The 21603-nt window shown below is 37.3% G+C and overlaps 1 protein-coding gene across 1 annotated transcript in view; it reads right to left on the bottom strand.

Moving 5' to 3' along the window:
* INTS4 (integrator complex subunit 4) overlaps positions 1–21603 on the bottom strand; it is a 94051-nt gene that overhangs the window by 57933 nt on the left and 14515 nt on the right. Inside the window, exons 3-5 of the mRNA XM_023645652.2 lie at positions 19446–19563; positions 14930–15036; positions 602–787 (exon numbers count right to left, since the gene is read on the bottom strand). Coding sequence (XP_023501420.1) covers positions 602–787; positions 14930–15036; positions 19446–19563 — 411 coding nt within the window. The remainder of the gene's footprint in view (positions 1–601; positions 788–14929; positions 15037–19445; positions 19564–21603) is intronic.

Here is a 21603-nt window from a genome sequence, read left to right as displayed (position 1 = left end):
TCTCACATATTTTCCCCCATTATATCAGATTAACATGGTTCCCTTTAGCCAAAATTAGTGCTATATAAATAAGAAACCTGGTCAAAGACTTTTTAGTAGAAGCACTCAAACACTTAATAAATCTAACCCACGGACTGTTTCCCAAGGGGATATTAGAAAAATATGAAATAATGATAAGAAGGCTAAGGAAGAAACAGTTAACACCATTTCCCCCTGAAAAAACACCTCCCTTGTAACTTTCACCTGTATTTCCGAAACATGAAAGGTACAACCTGTACCTATTGTAATACAATACCAAGTAACATCCCTCCCACTGACGTGGAGAAGGGACATGACTAGTACCATATTACAACAGGTACAGGTTGTACCCTCTGTGTTTCAGAAATACAGATGAAAGCTACCAGAGAAGCTCAAAGAAAAGCACACCTGTTATAGAGGAACGTGTGCCTTTGAGTTCTGTGACGCCACCAACACCTTCGTGAAAGTGTGCATAAGGTGCATTCTGGGAGGACTCAAAACGTATCCAAGACAGCATTAGCCATGAACTTTGAAAAACAAACAAACAAAACTGTCTCCACTTAGTTTCCATGATCATGTTTACCATGGCTTTTATAGCTGCTGTTCTGACACGTGGGTCTTGATCATTGAAGTAATCCCCTATAATCTTCTGGACATCTCTGACAGCTAGACTTTCTGCATCTTTTGTGACACTTTTCTCCAAAGAGCCAAGATTGCCAAGTAATTGCAGGCACTTATTTCTTACACCATGGGAGGTATCTGTCAGGTGCTATTAAAAAGAAAAGAGAACAAAAGGACATGATTAAGATATCTTAAAAATAAGCGTAAAAAAAAACAGAAACAAAAGCTTTGCATCAACTTTAGGGATGACTTCAAAACTACATTCTTAGTAGTCTGTCTCGTAGCATGTCACTTGAGTATGTGTCTTCCAAAAAGAATCAAGATTCCTTAGAAAATAAGACTCCTGTTTGTTCATCATTGAATTCCCAGCAGCTAGCAGTTTGCCTTGTAAAGAGTAAGTACTTTAAAGAGAGACAGAAAAAAAAACAGAGTAAGTACTTTAAAAATGGCCCCTAAATTGAAATTTATCTGCTACCAAATCTAAAAACACAAATTATAAATTTTCAAAACTTTTAGTATCCATACAGTAATACACGTCTTAAGTGTACCACTCAATTATTTTTCACAAAATGAATACACACATATAACAAGCACCCAGAAAAAGAAATAGAACACGACCAACACTTGAGAAAATCTCTTCATGCCCCCTCCCAATAACTACTCTACCACCCTCAAAAATAGCTACTATCTTGACTTCTAATACATAGATTTATTTTGCCTATTTTAGTACTGTGTAAAATCAAATAGTGTCTGGCTTCTTTTGCTTAATATTTTGTGAGATCAGAGATTATAGTAGGGCATATAGCAATGGTTCATTCATTTTCATTACTGTATAGTATTCCCTTTGTGAATACACCACAGTCCATTTCTCCTTTCTACTGTTGACAGATATTTGGGTTATTTCCAGTTTTGGGCTATTCTGAATAACACTTCTATGATTATTCTTGAATGTGGTTTTTGGTGTACACGTTCACATTTCTGTTAGATGTATACCTAGGGGTAGAACTGCTGGATCAAAGAACATGTGTATGTCCATCTTAAGAAGACACTACCAAATAACTCTCCAAAGCAGTAAAAAGTGAGAGGAGATAATAGAGTAAAACAACTGCAAAGTACAAATAATTGTCAAATTTATACTCAAAATTGAAAATAATAGCAAATTTGAAATTTTCCATAATATAAAGTATATGTATAAAATATAAAAGAACTAACTTCAAATTTCAGCTCTTACTTACTATACATTTAACACTGGTCAAGTCACTGGACCTCTCAGAGTCTCAGTGTCCTCATCTATGAAGAAGGAACAATAATACTTGCCTTACCTAACTCACAGGTTTATCATGAGGCTTAAATATATATATAAATATATGCATGTATAATATAAATACATGTATATATTTATAATATAAATTTAAAAAATGTATATACTATAAAGCATAAAATGACTATTAGCTATTGTTACTATAATCTAAAACAGTAAGGAAGGTATATGGTCACAGATAAAGCATCCATATGGTTTCACTGGGAGATAAGTACCTACATAATTGTCAATAGAAAACAAGTTATCTTTAGTTATTCCCTTCCAGTTCAAATTCTCCAGGATTTTCTATCTATAAAATCTATCTATCTATAAATAAAATCATTGATTTGAAATCACACAACTAGTTTCTTTCTCTCTTGCTCACTCTAACATTGGAAATTACAGTCTCTGGAAGTACCCTCCACAATCACCTCTCTCTCTCCTCCAGCCTAAATGTGCCAATCCCCTATTTTACAGGACCATAAGGATTAAGTGACATGTCTAATAACACACATATAACTTGGCGGAAGAGCTAATCCTGGAATCCACATCTCCTGGCACTCACTCAATCCAGAGCTCTTTTCCCCACTCAGATGCATAAACAGTTTCATGATTTTGAAAACTTTGCTCACTATGTTCAGTATTGGGCATTTGAACCTTAAATACTCAAAAAGCTCTATAATACCTAACTGTTCTCTTTACATATATTTATACTGTTACTCTCAAGTATCACTATTCTCTTCTTCCATTAAGAATCACTCAGGTTTCTAATTACTGCCTGATAAATATAGTGATACTAAATTAATAACCAATTCTTATGATTAGCTAACTAGGTTGCCAACACCTGGTGTAAGTAACACACAGACACAAAACTGAACAAACAGGAAGATGTATCAAATAAGTAAATATATTAAGGATAATATTGTCTAAGAAGAAAGTTACAAACAACAGAAAAAACTAGAATGAACACTGTAGTGTTGAGTTTGAATTACAAATAGAGATGATAATACAATTTTCATTAAATACAGATAAAGAAATAAACACAGACGCAAACGTGTAGTTTATAATGTACCTATATCCTCTAGCTCTGTCCACTGAGAGAGCCCAAAAGCAGCAAGACCCTAACAGCAATGAGCACACTCAGAACCCAGATCTTGGTTTCAAAATACAGTTCTCCGCGGGCTGGCCCGGTGGTGCAGCGGTTAAGTTTGCATGTTCTGCTTCTCGGCGGCCCGGGGTTCGCCGGTTCAGATCCCAGGTGTGGACATGGCACCGCTTGGAAAAGCCATGCTGTGGTAGGCGTCCCACACATAAAGTAGAGGAAGATGGGCATGGATGTAGCTCAGGGCCAGTCTTCCTCAGCAAAAAGAGGAAGATTGGCAGTAGTTAGCTCAGGGCTACTCTTCTTCAAAAAAAAAAAAAAACAAATAAATAATACAGTTCTCCACTAAGAGGAACTAGGGATTCTTGGAGAACCGCTGATACCAGGGCTAGAGCAGAGAAAGTACAAGATGAGCCTGGAATATTTTATGCCAGAAAGAAAGGAAGTATTCAAAGAATAATAAAGAGAAGTCAAAGGGACATATAAGCCAGCATGAAGGGGCTCCCACTTGGCCATATCAGGGAATTTGAACATCAAGATGAATAATGATAGTAACAGATTATGATCCACTGAATAAACAAGGAATCTATGAGTCCATAACTGATATTAATAAATTGAAAGTCTGAGGACAGACTATTTACACAGTTTCAAAGGAGTGCTCCACAAAATATTTATTCATTTCAAAAGGAAAGAGTAACTTTACAGTAAAGAAGTCCACCAGACACTACCTTCACCAAGTGATCAAAGTAAACGTGATCATTAATGGGACAAATCAAAACGGTATATGCATCATAGGATGCAAAGAGAAGAGAACAGCATAACATCTGTGATATTCTTGCTAAAGGGAGATAACTTGAATCTAATTATGAGAAAAAATCAGACAAACCCAAATTCAGGGAGGTTCTAAAAAATAACTGTCCTATAATTTTGGAAAGTGTCAAGGTCATAAAATCAAGGAAAGGCTCAGGAATTATTTCAGATTGAAGGAGACTGATGAGATATGGCGACTAAAATATAATGTAATTCTGAACTGGAGCATTTTCCTATAAAGGACATTATTGGAACAAATAGTGAAATTTGAGGTTTGAGGATTAAATGGTAGTAATGTGTTGATGTTAATGTCCTGATTTTTTTTTTAATTTTTCTTTTTGAGGAAGATTAGCCCTGAGCTAACATCTGCCACCAATCCTCTTCTTTTTGCTGAGAAGACTAGCCCTGAGCTAACATCCGTGCCCGTCTTCCTCTATTTTATATGTGGAATGCCTGCCACAGCATGGCTTGATAAGCAGTGCCATGTCCACACCTGGGATATGAACCCGTGAACTGTGGGCCCCCAAAGCAGAATGTGTGAACTTAACTGCTGCGCCACCGGGCCGGCTCCTTAATGTCCTGATTTTGATGGTTGTACTGAGGCTATGTAGGAGAATATCTTTGTTTATAGGAAACACACACTGAAGTATTCAAGAATAATGGGGCAACACATTAGCAACTTACTCAAAATGGTTCACAAGAAAGTTTATTACTGTCCTTGCAATTTTTCTGCATGTTTGAGATTTTTAAAAAATTAAACAGCCTAAATGCACACAAAAAAGAAAATAACCATACTTTTCATAAACATTAGAAAAATATTACATTATCCATAAGAATAAGAGTCCTTTAAGATCATAAAAAGAAAGGAGCAGCTACAGCAGAACCACACCCACGCAGGTGTAAGAATGCCTCCGGGAGGTGTAGGAGGCTTTGCAGAGAAAGTAGATTTCACAAACTGATTCACCTCCTGTTTGAGAGGCAAAGTAGCAGAGTGGAAGGAGCACAGACTTGCTGGCCCCGCCACTTAGTATCTACGTGATCTTCACCAAGCCCCTTAAGTTTTTAGAAATCTTTACTTAGTAAAAATAGGAATAATATATCCTACTATGAACTTTATGGTTAGTGGATTAAATGAATTCATTTAATAATTACTGTATGTAAAATCAGCTAACAGTGTCTGGGACATAACAGACATTCAGCAAGCACAAGCGTCTAGCATAATGCCTGGCACTTAGCATGTACTTAAAAAAACAAAAACTATTTAAGAAGAGAAGGAAAATTGATGGCAAAAAAACCCAGAAAATAGAAAGGATCAGAGGTAAGAGTAGACCACCCGGACGAAATAGTTCCGCCATTCTGGCAGACACGAGCATGAACTTTCTAGTGACGGTTGTCAAACAACAGGGCAGCTGACAGGAAAGACAGTGAGCACTGGTTAATGGTTCACATCAGAACACTCCAGGGGAAGATGCCTCAACTAAATGGGAAGCTACACTTTGGGGGAGAAGCTATGTCTTCTGTGAAGGTGGGGTGGGCAGGGAGGGTTACTTGGAGGAGAGAACAAAGGAAACCTGGGAGGAAAGCTCCCACACAGAGGGTGGGGTTCTCAGAGAGGGAACTTAAAATGGCTCAAACACTTTAGCTCAGAGTTAATTCCTGCCTCCCAGTTATTTAGGCTAAAGAAAACATACACTTCTATGTCCTCACAATGCCTTATATATATAGTAAGGGCTCAAAATTATCCATCAAAATAAGACACCAAGAAGTTAAGAGAAACTTCCAGATACAAAGCTGACAATGACTGTCACAGTTAATAGAGCAGGGTAGTTTGTTTGTTTAATAAACTATTTATATTTAGTACAGAAGCATCATTTCTCATAACCAAACTGTTGACTCAACCACCAGCCCCTGGAAGGTTGCTACCACTGTTACAAATACTTTATTTGATTTTCAAACAACAAACTAAAACCTTCTAGCTTCTATTAAGGTAACCAAGCAACACTGACGCATAACCTGCCTATTACTGCACACTGAACGTTAGCCGAAAAGAGAGCAGAAGTCTAAATCACACCCTCAGGGCAGCTATTACAGTTTTATGATGTCCTTCCCCTACAGGTCACTTCTTGCATCACGGCCATCAACAGTAATAGCTGCCTAGTGTCAGCTCTGCAGATGATGCTATTTTGGTGTTACACTCAGGCCATTAAAGAGCCATCATTTTTATATTAATGGAGTGAGTATGCAAACCACATTCCCAATAAGAGCAAACCATCTCAAAAATAAAACAAGCTAAACCAACCAGTTTAATACTATTGCTATAGAAAAAAAAATCAACAGTTACATAATCAAGAAAATCTGAGAATGAAGTTAAATAAGACAAAAATAACACTGACTAATTTAGTTTCAATATGGATCGATTTTAAGCACAGATAAAAATTCAGAGTACTTTATATGCAAATGATTCTAACAGATACCCTCTCCTAACAAACCACACATCATATTTCTTTGAGGAGTATATAAATGTTAAAACGCTATATGGTTCTATCTGTTGCCTTAAAAGCTTAATGTACTTTTCCTATAGAATAAAGGAACAGAAAAGAAACAGACTGGAATAGAAAGCAAGATGGAGACAGAGAAACAAAGAAGAATTAAACTAGGCTCTAAGGAGCCCTTATAAGTAAAATAACAAGATATTTAGTCTCCCAGAAAAATCTTCACAGATATGAAAGCAAGCAGAAGACCTCCAATTTCAGTTGTGCAGATGCTACACAAGAAATGAATATTAATTTCTTGGCAAAATCTGTGAACTAAATCTCTTCATCTCTCAAATGAGGATTAGGTGTACAATGAACCTCAAAGGATTACTGACAGGATAAAATGAGATGAACTTGAAAAAGTTGAGAGTACGCAAAAGCATGACTTTCTTCCTACTGTGAAACAAGGAATATGGGAAATTCACACCTTTTATTTAAAATACACATAAAGGAACAATTTGAACTTCAAAAAATAATAACGATAATAGTTTACAATTTATTGAATAAAATGACAGGAAGGAAGGGAAAGCTTTCTTTACAGTAGAATGCCAACTAATAAACACAGAAGGAATAATAGAGTTAGAAAACCACCATTTTGTAATGATCAGAGCAATAACTGACTTGGCAAGATTTACTAATAGTTGCTAAAATAGTGAGCAAAAGTTTGATGTGGCAGAAGATATTTATATAACCTCAAAGTATCTCCCCACAAATTACTTATTAATCACAAGGGAAAATAGTAACTCTATGACAAAAACCTGGTAGACCCCACCTTAACGAAGTATGAAAGGTAAAAACATCAATAATGAGTCAAACTTCATCTGTATCTCAAGATATGATGCACTGAGAAGGATACAATATTATTCATGTGGTATTCTTGCCAAAATGCATAACCTGAATCTAAACAGAAGAAATATCATAAATCCAGACGGCAAGACAGTCTATAAAATAAGTGGCCCATACTCTGCAAAAATGTCAAGGTCATGAAAGACAAGGACAAGCTGAAGGACCTTTCCAGATTAAAGAAGACAAGAGACATGAAGACTAAAGGCAATATGTGATCCCAGACCAGAAAAGAAAAATTATTATTATTTTTTTTGGTGAGGAAAATTGGCCCTGAGCTAACATCTGTTGCCAATCCTCCTCTTTTTGTTTGAGGAAGACTGTTACTGAGCTAACATCTGCACAAATCTTCCTCTATTTTTCTGTATATGCGACGCTGCCAGAGGATGGCTTGATGAGTGGTGTATAAGTCTGCGCCCAGGATCCAAAGCCACAAGCTCTGGGCCACCGAAGCAGAGCGCATGAACTTAACCACTACACCATCGGGCCAGCCCCCAGAAAACAAAAATTTATAGAAAGGATAATATTAAGATGATAGGTAGAACTTAAAGTCTACAGATTAGTATTAGTATTGTATCAAAGTTAAATTTCCTGAATTTGAGAATTGTACTGTTGTTATAAAAATGATATCCTTCTTCTTGTGTGAAATCCACACAAGTATTTACTATAGTGCAAAAGGGGCGCGATGTCTGCAATTCACTCTTAAATGGTTCAAGAAAGAACAACAGAGAGAGAGAATGATAAAGCAAATATAGGAAACTTAACTTCTGGTGAACCAGGGAGAAGGATATATGAAAATTCCTTATATTTCTGTAACTTTTTTTGGTAAGTTTGAAATTGCTGGGGTGCGTGGATTTGTCCCAGACCCAACCACTGCTTTCTCAGTGAAAGGCACCACCATCTAATCAGGCACATAAACCAGAAAGCTAGGAATCAGCCTCAACAATTCCTTCATCCTCACCCTGTGGTCAGTCAGTCACTAAGTCCTATCAATCTTACTTTGTAAATATTTCTCAAATCTATCCATATCTTTCCATATGTCTATCATTTTAATCCAAACTACTGTCATCTCTCACGTAGGCTACTACAATGACGTTCTGACTGGTCTCTCCACAGCTATACTGCCTCTTCTCCAATCAGTTCTCTGAAACACAAGAACAGTCTTTATGAAATGCAAATCTGATGTCACCTCTCTACCCGTCATCTATCCAAAACAATTCAATGGCTTCTCAACAAGACCTACAAGGCCCTGCACCTAGCCTAATGGCTCTTAAATCGTTTTTGGTCTCAGGATACCTTTACATTCTTAAAAACTAATCAGAACTCCCAAAAACCTTTTGTTTATGTGGGTAATGTCTATCAATATTAACTGTATTAGAAATTAAGCCAGAAATTTTAAAAACATTTCTTTATTAATTCCTTTAGAATAATGACTCATATCTGCTTCTACGGTCAATCTGCAACAAAACAATGTTGTTTTGTCTGAAGTATATGAAGAAAACATAGTCTCTTAGAAATAAGTAGCTGAAAAAGGAGGACTACAAAGACCCCCTCAAAGAGTTCCTGAGAACCCTAGGGCTCCTAGACCTCAGACCGCACTGAGAACCATAGCTTTAGCCTGACTGCCATCTTTTAAGTCTTCTAACATAGTGTGCTCCTTTCTACCACAGGATCTTTGCTGTTCCCTTTGCCTAGAATACTCTTCCCACCAACTTCTTCCATTCCTTTTGCTTAATTACCTCATACCATGCCTTAAGATCTTAAAGTCTAAACTCAACTGTCTTTTCCTCTAGAAAACCCTCTCAATTCCCTAAATAGGTTAAGCCCCAGCCCGACACTATATCCTTCTTTTGGAACAATTAAAACAATTTTAATTAAGAAACTCTGCATGGACAAAGGAAACAGTTCAGTGGTTACCAGGGGAAGGAGGGTGGTGGCTGGGCACAGGGGGTGAAGGGGAGCACTTACATGGTGACAGACAAGAAATAATGGACAACTGAAACTGAAATCTCACATTGATGTAAACTATTATGAACTCAATAAAAAAATTTTTTTAATTTTAAAAAACAACCAAAAAACTCTGGGGCTGGCCCATGGCCGAGTGGTTAAGTTCATGCACTCGCTTCAGAGGCCCAGTGTTTTGCTGGTTCGGATCCTGGGTGGGGACATGGCACCATTCATCCAGCCATGCTGAGGCAGCAATCTACATAGCACAACCAGAAGGACCCACAACTAGAGTATACAACTATGTACTGGGGGAGTTTGGGGAGACAAAGAAGGAAAAAAAAGAAGAAGACTGACAACAGACGTTAGCTCAGTTGCCAATCTTTAAAAAAAAAAAATCATTAAAAAAAAACAACTCTGCCCTAATCTTACCTGTTTCACAAACTATTGATCTTTCAAATCCCAAGTGAGACAACATCCAAAATGCTCTCCTTAATACTTCTCTACCCCAAAGACTTTTTTTTCACTCCTTCACCTGAGCAACTTTTATACCTCATAGTTACTTGTTATTGTGAAAAACATATTATAATACATTGTGTATCTTTTATAAGCCTGAACGTTGGTTCGTGAGTTCCTTAAAGGTTGGAATCTCATTTTTCCAAGATATATAGGTGGCAAATAAGCACATGAAAGGATGCTTAACATCATTAATCACTAATCATTACAGAAAAGTAAATCAAAACCACATTGAGATACCATTTCATACCCATTAGGACAGCTACTGTCCAAAAATAAGAAAGAAAAGAAAAAAATGTAGGCAGGGATGTGGAGAAAGTGAACCCTTGTATGTTGCTGGTGATAATGTAAAATGGTATAGCCACTGTGGAAAACAGTGCATCAGTTCCTCAAAAAATTAAAAATAGAGGGGCTGGCCCAGTGGTGCAGTGGTTAAGTTCGTACATTCCGCTTTGGCAGCCTGGGGTTCACTGGTTGGGATCCCAGGTATGGACCTACGTACCACTTGGCATGCCATGCTGTGGCAGGCATCCCACATATAAAGTAGAGGACAATGGGCACAGGTGTTAGCTCAGGGCCAGTCTTCCTCAGCAAAAAAGAGGAGGACTGGTAGCAGACGTTAGCTCAGGGCTAATCTTCCTCAAAAAAAAAAATAATTAAAAAACAGAATTACCATATGACCCAGGAAGTCCACAACTGGGCATACATCTGCATTAGTCTGCATGGGCTGCCGTAACAAAATACCACAGGCTGATGGCATAACAAGAGAAACTTTTCTCACAGTTCTGGAGGCCAGAAGTCCAAAATGAAAGTGCCAGCAAATTAGGTTCCTAGTGTGGACCCCCTTCCTGACTTGCAGGAAGCCACCTTCTTGCCGTATCCTCACCCGCCCTTCCCTATGCGCACAGAGAGAGAGAGAACTCTGGTCTCTCTTCCTCTTCTTATAAGGACATCAGTCCTGTTGGATTAGGGTCCACCTTTATGGACTCATCTCAGCTTAACTAACTCCTTAAAGGGCCCCATCTCCAAATCAATCACATTGGGGTTAGGGCTTCAACATACAAATTTGAGGGGACACAACTCAGTCCACAACAATACCAAAAAGAATCAAAAGCATGGACTCAAAAAGATATTTGTACACCCACATTAATAGCAGCCTTATTTGCAATAGCCAAAAGGTGGAAGTAACCCAAGTGTCCATCAATGGATGAATGGATAAACAAAATGTGGTATATACATATAATGGAATATTATTTAGCTTTAAAAAAGGAATGAAATTCTGACACAAGTTACAACATGGGTGAATTCTGAGGACATGCTATAGACTGAATGTTTGTGTTCTCCCAAAATTCGTATGTTGAAACGTAATCTCCAACCCACAAGAGAACTTTCAAAATTGGGGTCACTCCTCTCAAACCCTGCCACTGCTTTATCAACTAAGTGTATGTCATATTCTAAACCCTTTGTTGTCATTTCAACAATCTTCACAGCATCCTAGCCAGGAGTAGATTCCATATCAAGACTTGATCGACACAGGGTGGCCACAAAACTTCAATGTGCAAAAAATGCAATTTCTGCGAAGTGCAATAATGAGGTATGGCTGTATATTGACATTGTATCCTGCAACCTTGCTGAACTCATTTATTACTTTTAATAGTTTTTTAGTGAATTCCTTAGGACTTCTTATATACCAAGTCAGGTCAGGAGAATAGACAGGGATAGTTTTAGTTCTTCCTTTCCAATATGGATGCCTTTTATTCCTTTTTTTTTTTTGCCTAATTGCACTGGCTAGAACCTCCAGTACAATGTTGAATCAAGTAGAAAGGGACACAAGGACATACTTGTTTTGTTTCTGATCTTATGTGGGGAAAGCAGGCAGTCTTTCACTATTAGTAAGAGGTCAGCTGTCAGTTTTTCACAGATGCCCTTTATCAGGTTGAGGAAGTCCCATTCTATTCCCAGGTTTTTTTAGTGTTTTTACAATGAAATGGTGTTGGATTTTGTCAAATGCTTTTTCCACATCTAATGAGATGATCATATGGTTTTTGTCCTTTATTTTTATGGTGTACTATATTAATTTATTTTCACATGTTGAAACAAACTTGCATTTCTGGGATAAATCCCACCTGATCACGTTGTATAATCCTATTTACATATTGCTGGATCTGATTTGCTAGTATTTTGTTAAGGATTTTTGCATCCATATTCATAAGAGACACTGATCTATAGTTTGCTTTTCTTGTGATGTCTTTGTCTGGTTTTGCTATTAGGGTTGTACTGGCTTCATAGAATGAGTTGAGAAATGTTCCCTCCTCTTCTATTTTTGGGGAAAGTTTATAAAGAATTGCTATTAATTCTTATTTAAATGTTTGATTCGAAGCCATCTGGGCCTGAGCTTTTCTTTATGGGTAGATTTTGTTTTGTTTTTTCATTACTAACTCAATTTCTTTGATTGTTATGGGTCTATTCAGATTGTCTACTTCTTCCTGAGTCAGTTTGTGTCTTTGTAGGAATTGGTCCACTTCATCTAAGTTACCTAATTTATTGGCATACAATTGTTCTTGGTATTCTTTTATAATCCTCTTCCCTTCTGTCAGGTTGGTAGTAACATCCTCTCTTTCATTTCTGATTCTAGTAATCTGAGTCTTCTCTCTTTTTTTCCTAGTCAATATAACTAAAGGTTTGTCAATTTTGTTGATTTTTACAAAGAACAAGCTTTTGGTTTCACTGATTTTCTCTATTTTTCTACCTCTATTTCATTAATTTCCTCTCTAACCTTTCTTATTTCCTTCCTTCTGCATGCTTTATATTTAGTGTGCTCTTCTTTTTCCAGTGTCTTAAGATGGAAGGTTAAGTTACTGATTTGAGATCTTTCTTATTTTTTACAATAGGCTTTTAGCTACAAATTTCCCTGTAAGCACAGTTTAGCTGCATCCTACAAGTTTTGGTATGTCACGTCTTCATTTTCATTCATCTCAAAGTATTTTCTAACGTCCCATCTGATATCGTCTTTGGCCCACTGGTTATACAAGAGCATGTGGTTTAATTTCCACATATTTGTGGTTTCCCAAATTTCTTTCTGTGACTCATTTCTAATTTCATTCCATTGTGGTTGGACAACATACTTTGTAGTATTCTATCAAAAGGGTGAAAGTTTTATGTGAATTACATCTCAGGGCACAATGTATGACAAAATCACAGACAAAATGACATTAGGCAATAGAAATAATAACTATAGCTATGAATCATAGATAGTCTTTATTTACTTGAGTCTGCAAAAGCTTTTGACAAAACTCCCATCTCCAAATGGGTCAAATTTTTACCCTATTAGAACCTCTACAAACAGTAAAGAAACACACAAAAACCACATATGAGAAACTGGCAAAGAACATAAAAAGTTCATTTTCAAGAAAGGAAATACAAATGAAGATTAAATATGAAGGCTCACTAGTAATCTTTTAAAAAGGAAATTTTTAAAAATGAAACACCATTTTCCTCCTACCAAATTAACAGGTTTATCTTCTGTTCTTAAACATTAATATCTAATGCTAGAACACTGGTGGGCATATAAACTGGAACACTTGGGCATATAATTTGGCAAAAAGTGTCAACAGCCTTAAAAAAAAAACCTAAATGCTTTCAACTAATAATTCTACTTGTAACAATCTATGTTTAGGAAATAACCCTAAATACAAAAAACATTAGACTAACAATATTCACTGCAGTATTATTTATAATTTAAAAAACAGGTACAATATAAATGTCCAATAATAGGAGAATGATGGCGTAAACTATGGTTTAACAATTGGATGAAATATCATGCATTCATTAAAAATCTTTACGAAATATTTCCAATATAATGAATATATTTCTGTTAAAATGTTAGTGAGGGGCCGGCCCCGTGGCCAAGTGGTTAAGTTCACACACTCTTCTTCCATGGCCCAGGGTTTCGCTGGTTCAGATCCTGGGCACGGATGTGGCACCGCTCATCAGGCCATGCTGAGGCGGGGTCCCACATGCCATAACTAGAAGGACCCACAACTAAAAAATATACAACTATGTACTGGGGGGGGGATATGGGGAGAAAAAGCAGAAAAAAAAAAAAGACTGGCAACAATTGTTAGCTCAGGTGCTAATCTTTAAAAAAAAAAATGTTAGTGAAAAAGAAAAATTGTATATAGAATATAATTACAGCTATCTGTCTAAAAAAGTAGCTAACAATCTGTGTACAGGAAAAAAACCAAAAGCAATACATCAAATTTAAGAAATTTAAGAAACTGTTACTTCAAGTAACAATCTACTCAGTACAAAGCTTCTCACATATATATATTCTTTCACACGGGAGATCAACTTTCACAAACATATAATCCCTAGTTTTTTCCACTTAGGCTTTTAATACTGTACTTGTCAAAGTGTTTGGGCTTTCTTTGTTGCCTTTGTTATTGTTTACTAAGATAAATAAAACACCTGCTCCTGGAGCTCAGAAATAGTTTTCTAATCCATGCATATAATACTCTTCCACAATTCAAACATATCTTTCTTATAGTCTCAAAATAAATTTATCAAAAAGATTAAAAGCAAAACCAATTCTACAAGGTTTAGGAGCTGTTGTTATACACAAAAGGTAGCTAATTAAAAGCTCCAAATTAAGTCAAAGGCACAGCTAATGTACATGTATTTCTTTCATAATTAGAAAAAACAAAATTAAAAAAAATTTTCCCAAACACTTGTTTGGTCTGTTTACTGAGGCAACAAAGCATAATAGAAAGAACATAGGCATTGCAATCAGAGACACCAGAGTTTATATCCTGATTCTGCAACTCCCTAACTGTGAAAACTTGGGCAAGTTAGACTCCCTAAACCTCAATTACCACCTTTGTAAAACAGGGTTAACAGTACTTACCTAAAGGACTGTGAGGAACAAATGAAAAACTGGACACAAAGTACCATAATTAGCAGAGTGCATATACTAGGCACAGTATACATGGCAGCTACTATAATTATTTTCATTTCTTTGGGGAGGATGAGGAAGTGCTTTTTAAAACAATTACTCAACTTTGCTCCTAATCCAACATCAAGAAACAAAAATCTGAGGCAGCTCTTAAAAACCATTAAGAGTCCTTGGCAATTCTCAGTTACGGATTTAGGACAAAGCTAAGCCAATCTTACAGTTCTTATCATCTCTCCAGATATTGCAAAACTGTTCAGAAGTAACCGTGTGTCTAACAGTCATACTCTTACCTTGCATGCTACATCAACTAATCGCATCTGGATAGCTTGATTCTCTGGGAGTTTGGTGCCAATTGCAAGCAAAGTGTCCAAGAGCTGAGCTAGGACTTGATGAGATTCTAGAAAGGAAGACAAAGTTGGGTTGTAGAATTTCAAAAGGAGATCACTGTAGAAACTAAATGTATTTGGGTAAAAAATGTAGATTTTTGTCAGCTAGGTTCTACTATTTGATCCTGGATTCCCCTCAACTAAAAGCTAAGCTCCTAAAGGGATCATGTCTAAAAAATTGAGTCCTCCAAAGGACTGGAAATAGTGCTCCAAAAATGTTTTATGCTTGACTAAGGGCTTTTCAGCACTTTCAAGATAAAGTGCAAACTCCTCAGCAGGGCACGCATCCTAAAACATTAATATAATAAGAGTAAAGAAATTAAAAGGTATAAACCTACAAAGACCAAGAAAACAGAGAATAAGGTAGGTAGATGAGAAAAATCAACAAATTTTTTAGAGATGGAAAGCAAAGAAGAGCTCTTTGGCAAAACTGAGAAATCTAACATAAAATGCCTACTGAGGAGGATGTCACTTCAAAGCAATAAATTCTAGATTCAGGAACTGGAGATTTAAACAAGCAAAGAAAAAAACTCCAAAAAACAAGGATAAGGTGGGCCAGCCTGGTGGCACAGCAGTTAAGTTCGTACGTTCCACTTTGGTGGCCCGGGTTCACCAGTTCAGATCCCAGGTGTGGACCTACACATCGCTTGTCAAGCCATGCTGTGGCAGGCATCCCACACATAAAGTAGAGGAAGATGGGCACAGATGTTAGCTCAGGGCCAGTCTTCTTCAGCAAAAAGAGGAGGATTGGCAGATGTTAGCTCAGAGCTAATCTTCCTCAAAAAAATAAAATAAAAAAAAACAGGGATAAGGCAGGGACTTGTTTGAGGTCTTTGTAAGAAGAATTGGACCCCTCCTTCCCAATCCTACACAGCCAAGTGACCACTGAAATAGGAGGTTTATTTTATATAGAAATTGGACCAGAAAGGATCCAATGTTGGGGATATCAGGTGAGGACAAGGAGGAAGTACAGTGAAGAAGAGGAGATTAAGAGAGTCATAAGTACTGATAATGAGACACTCCCTCCCTCTCCCTAGCCACCTTCAACTGCTTTGGCTCTAAAAAGAAGGCAGCCGGGCATTTCTCTGTCTTCCTAGAAGGGGAGTCATGAACTTTTAACTGGAAAAATTGATGGGCCCCACAAAAAACACACCAAAAGATACTAACATTTAAAAGTCCTCCAAAGACATAGAGGATCATCCTAGAGTGGAGGCTACTAGTTGACAAGCCCCATCCATTCACACACAAGTACCAATCAGCTTTTTAGTGCCGAGTCTTAAATTTACATGCAAGGCCAAGGATCATCAAGAAAAGTCTCCAATATGAAAGACGTGACATACGAAGAGAAAAGAAGGTACTTAGAGAAAAGAAAAGTGGTGAAAATCTCCACCACCACCACACCACTCTACAATGTATTTCTTCAAAAAGATGATTCTGCCTAACATCCATGAAAAGCTAGATAAATCTTTTTAAAACTTAACTCTTGCCTCTGATAAATCATAAATCTAATCTAAATCTCAAACCCTAGTCCCTCTCCTGAGTTCCAGACCTACATTACAACTGCAGGTTGGATGGACATCTCCACATGGACAATAAACGAATCCTCAACATCTCTTCTCTAAACCACCTAGTTCATCAAACCAAATTCCTCAGAGCCACCAAATTATCTTTCTAAATCCAGACTTGATCATTTCATCCCTTGCTCAAAAAACCTTTACATGGTTTCCCCTGTCTACAAAATAACATTCAAAATCCTCAGTGCTCAAGACCACCTACCCTTGGGCTTGAACACATTTTACCATTGTTTTTCCTCCTAAAGCCCTTACTCTCTGCTGATCTCTCAAAAACAATCCAGTTCTTCAAGTATCTCTTGTACTTTCCCAGTTCTCTACCTTTTATCATAAGGTTCCTTTTTCTTGGCACTACTCTTCCCCACCTCTGACCTTCCAAGCCCCCTCTTCACTGAGCCTTTCTAGATCCCACCAGTCAGCACTGACCTCGCTCTCTCCTCTGCTCCCTCAGTATTATGATTATACCTCCTCTAAAGCAAGCTCTGCATTATCATTAGTGATCTAATACGTACTAGAGAAGCAGATATAAAGTGCCGTGCCCAGTGCTTGCCAAGGAGTTACAGAACTCACACACCTGACGAATTGAAAGGAAAGACTTCGGGGCCAGAGCTTGACCATGTTCTTGGGATTTGAAAACGCACACAAGACTGATAACTGGGAGACTCTCAATTCTAAGTCTGTGGCTTAATTCTAAGTCAAAAATACAGAGTGACGTCAGCAGTCACTTTACCTCACTGGAGTTCATGTTCCTCAGCTATGAAATAAAGAGCTTGAACTAGATGATCTTTACGGTCCCTTCCAGTTCTATCTTCTGTGAATCTAGGTAGGCTAGCAACTGGAAACCAGGAAGAGACCCAGATCAAATCTCTTAGAGATAATTAAGTAAAAAACAGAATTAGAATGTTAACAAAAAGTAAAACAGCTATTTCCACGTACACTGCATAATTTGAGTCTCTTTCTTTTAAAGGCTAGGATGAGGTTTGCACCAAAATTAATTCTCTGGGGCCAGCTCCAGTGGCCTACGGGTCAAGTTTGGCACACTCTGCTTTAGTGGCCCAGGTTCGGTTCCCAGGCACAGACCTACGTCACTTGCCTGTCAGTGGCCATGCTGTTGCAGCAGCTCACACACAAAAAGAGGAAGATTGGCAGCAGATGTTAGCTCAGGGCAAATCTTCCTCAGCAAAAAAATTTAACTCTTATAATTTTTCTATTTTAAAGGTAAAGTGTTTCAGCTAAACCTGGGTCTGTAAGAAAAAGCACAGCATTAAGTTCTCAGTTCTGCTCCTATTTAGCTAAATGAATTCACCTCATCTCTCTGGGACTTTGTTTCTGTCATCTACAAAATGAAAAAATTAGACCAGATGATCTCTATAAGGCCATGTACAGCTCAAAAAGTCTATAGCTCTATGAATCTCCAATCTTAAAGTATGCGATTATTCCAGGTACATAGCTAGCACCTTCAAGAACTTTCCATGGCAAAAAAGGATACTTTGGTACTGAGGCAATGTAACTGTTTGGTGCTTTTAAAAGAAATTAATTTTTCTTGCTACTATCTACAGTAGCAAAACATTACAAACACTACTGTACTTGTTGATATTTAATATATTATCAACACCATAAATATTATGAAGGTAATGTAGAAACAGAAAAAATTATATGTAATGTTAAGTGAGCACAGTAAAACACAAAATAGTACTTTCACTATAAGTCAAACCATATAAAATGTATATAAGTAAAAGATAATGTGTAAAACATTGTTTTATGGAAATAGTAGGAATATTTTTTAAATTTTTGTTTAATGTCGTGATATTGGCATTTCAATAAAACCAACTCCTCCTGAAAAAAATTTAAAGATATTTTCATTGTTTCCTGTGAATTAAAAGTCTTGGGTCAAAATCCAATACAAGCAAAATTTTAATATGAAGTTGTTTCTAACAAAATTTTAAAAATTCTCAGCTTCAGCCTATGGGTCACATATGTAAGATACTTTTTACCATTAAACAGTTGTACGATAAATGAATTTAGATTGTCTCTGAGTTCACAGGCCCTTTATTACTCTGATAACCTCAAGTTCATAGACTAAATGTTGTCCAATATTTAAATAGTGATATTTGTTGAAATATGTATACCCCAAAATAAAACAATTCTTTGAAACTATAACCAATTCATACAAAATTAGAATATTTTTAAAAACAGCAACAAAAGGTTTCTATTTAATTTTAAAATAAATATTAAGGCAAGTGAGGCACTAACTCTATAACAGAAATCTTGTACATAAATAAAACCAGATAATTAATTGAAAAAATTAAAAAGATGAAGCGATTTTCCATTTCACCTAAATGCTGAGAATAATTTTAGTGGGCATCAACAGGGAACAAATAGAAAAAGCAACAACATGTAAGACCTGGGAAATGTCATTTTTATAGGAACTAAGTTGTGAGGGACCATGTGAGGAGGACAGCACCTCTCACGATTTCTGAGTGAGCATAGCACAGTCAACAAAACATCAACTCTTGTCACATACTATGTAACCTTAAACACATTAGTTAACTTCTCTGAGCTTCAGTTTCCTCATGTATAAAATAAGGACAATAATACCTATCTTATAACACACGTAAACTACCTTAAGTATATGGCATTTGGTAGAGGTCAATTAATGATAGCTATGAAGAGACAAAACTGTATTTTAACTCTAATGTAAATAAATGTATATACATGGTATGGTTTTATTGAATCATCCTCAAATTGCTTTTCAATAACAACCAACAACAAAATTTTGTTCTAAACTCTATATAAAAGGAACTAAAGGATTTCCGCTCTGATTAGACAGCTTTTAAATTGCAACTTACTTTCATTCTGCAGGATGTTAATGGCATCATCCATAATACAGTCTGGGGAAAATCCTGCGGTCTTTGACAATAAACCCAACAATGATGCAATTTTCAGTCTCACAGATGGATCATTCTCCTGGAACAAAAAAAGCTATTGTTACCTTGCCACTCTACTCTCAGCTAAACAACAAGCAAGAACAGGAGAAACTAACTTCTCAAAAGGGATTCAATGATCCAAGTATTCGAAGGCTTTATTTCTGAAAAATTAACTTTATATACTTCAGGGAAGAGAGCTTTTCTCACTCAGTATGTTACACCCAAACACTGCAAAGTGAATGGGAATTTTTTTTACACCTTCCTGATGTCATTAACTTTTAGCCAGAAATGTACTTTGGGGATTAAAAACACCTTTCTTCCACTGTGCGATCATGTTAGATGCGAGCTGCAGCAACCTGCACCACCAACACTGGGCACCCAACGTTGCTGCCAGCACCACTGCTCTTGGAGCTCCTGGAAACTGGGTGTTGGCAGCTACTCAGGAGAGAGTATCATATGGCATACCACCAGCCCAGCACCTGAGCTAACATCTGTTGCCAATCATCTTCTTCTTCTTCCTCCCCCTTCCCTCCCCCTCCCCTCCCCCTCCTCCTCCTCCCCAAAGTCCCCCAGTACATAGTTGTAATTCTGGTTGTAGGTCCTTCTGGTTGTGCAACCAAGATATTCTTAAAGAAGAGCAAGGTGGGAGAACTTATCCCACCAGATGTCAAGATTTATTATAATACTATCCTAAGACAGCATGGTATTGGCATAAGAATAGACAAACCAATGGAACAGAATAGGAAAGCCCTGAAACATACTCACTCATACAGAAACACTTGATTTACCACAAAGGTGGTACTGCAAAGCAATGAAAAAAGGACATTATTTTCAATAAACGGTGCTGGAACATTGGGGTTTCCACATATCCAAGCAACATACAGTCGGCCTTCCATATCCACAGATTCCATATCCACAGATTCAACCAACCACAGATATGTATAAATCTTCCTTGTCTTATGATGGGGTTCCATGCTGATAAACCCATCATACATTGAAAATATCGTAAGTCAAACATGCATTTAATCTCCCTAACCTATGGAACATCATAGCTTAGCCTTGCCTACCTTAAACATGCTGAGAACACTTTACATTAGCCTACAGTTGGGCAAAATCATCTAACACAAAGCCTATTTCATAATAAAGTGGTGAATATCTCGTAATTTATTGAATACCATACTGAAAGTGAAAAACAGAATGGTTGTGTGTCAGTTGTTTGCCCTCGAAATCACATGGCTGACTGGGAGCTGCAGCTTGCTGCGTCTGCCGAGCATCAGGAGAGAGTATCATACGGCACACCACCAGCCCAGGAAAACATCGAAATTCAAAACTCCAAGTACGGTTTCTACTGAATATGTATGACTTTCTTACCATGATATAGTCGAAAGATAGTAAGTCGAACCATCCTAAGTGGGGGACCATCTGTACTATGTTTACAATCCATGGTAGGTTTAATCCACAGACGCAGAACCCACGGATATGGAGAGCCAACCTAAGGAACTTGAACATCTGTAGATTTTGGTATCCTCAGGGATCCTGGAACCAATCCCTTACGGATACCAAGGGACAACAGTACACAACAATCAACTCCATGTGTGAAAAGCAAATAATAAAGCTCCTAATAATAGTCTAGCAAAATGTCTTAATGAGCTCAGGGTAGGAAAAACCTTCTTACATCAGACAAGAAAAGTACAAAATATAAATGAAAAGATTGTCAAATTGGGCTATACTAAAAACTTCTTTTCATCAAAATACAACATTAAGGGGCCAGCCCAGTGGCATAGTGGTAGAGTTTGCACGCTCCACTTTGACAGCCCAGGGTTTGCAGGTTCAGATCCTGGGCGTGGACCTATGCACTGTGCATCAAGCCACGCTGTGGCAGTGTCCCAATACAAAATGGAGGAAGATTGGCATAGATGTTAGCTCAAGAACAATCTTCCTAAAGCAAAAAGAGGAAGACTAGCAACAGATCCTGGCTCAGGGCCAATCTTCTTCACCAAAAAACAAAACAAAACACCTCAGTGAAAATAGGCAAGAGAGATCAATAGGCATTACCCAAAAGGATATGCAAATGGCCAAT

The sequence above is a fragment of the Equus caballus genome, chromosome 7 (genome assembly GCF_041296265.1).
Source record: "Equus caballus isolate H_3958 breed thoroughbred chromosome 7, TB-T2T, whole genome shotgun sequence".
In the NCBI taxonomy this organism is placed as follows: Eukaryota; Metazoa; Chordata; class Mammalia; order Perissodactyla; family Equidae; genus Equus; species Equus caballus.
Note: the sequence above shows the minus strand (reverse complement) of the source record. Positions and strands in the feature narration are given on the sequence as shown.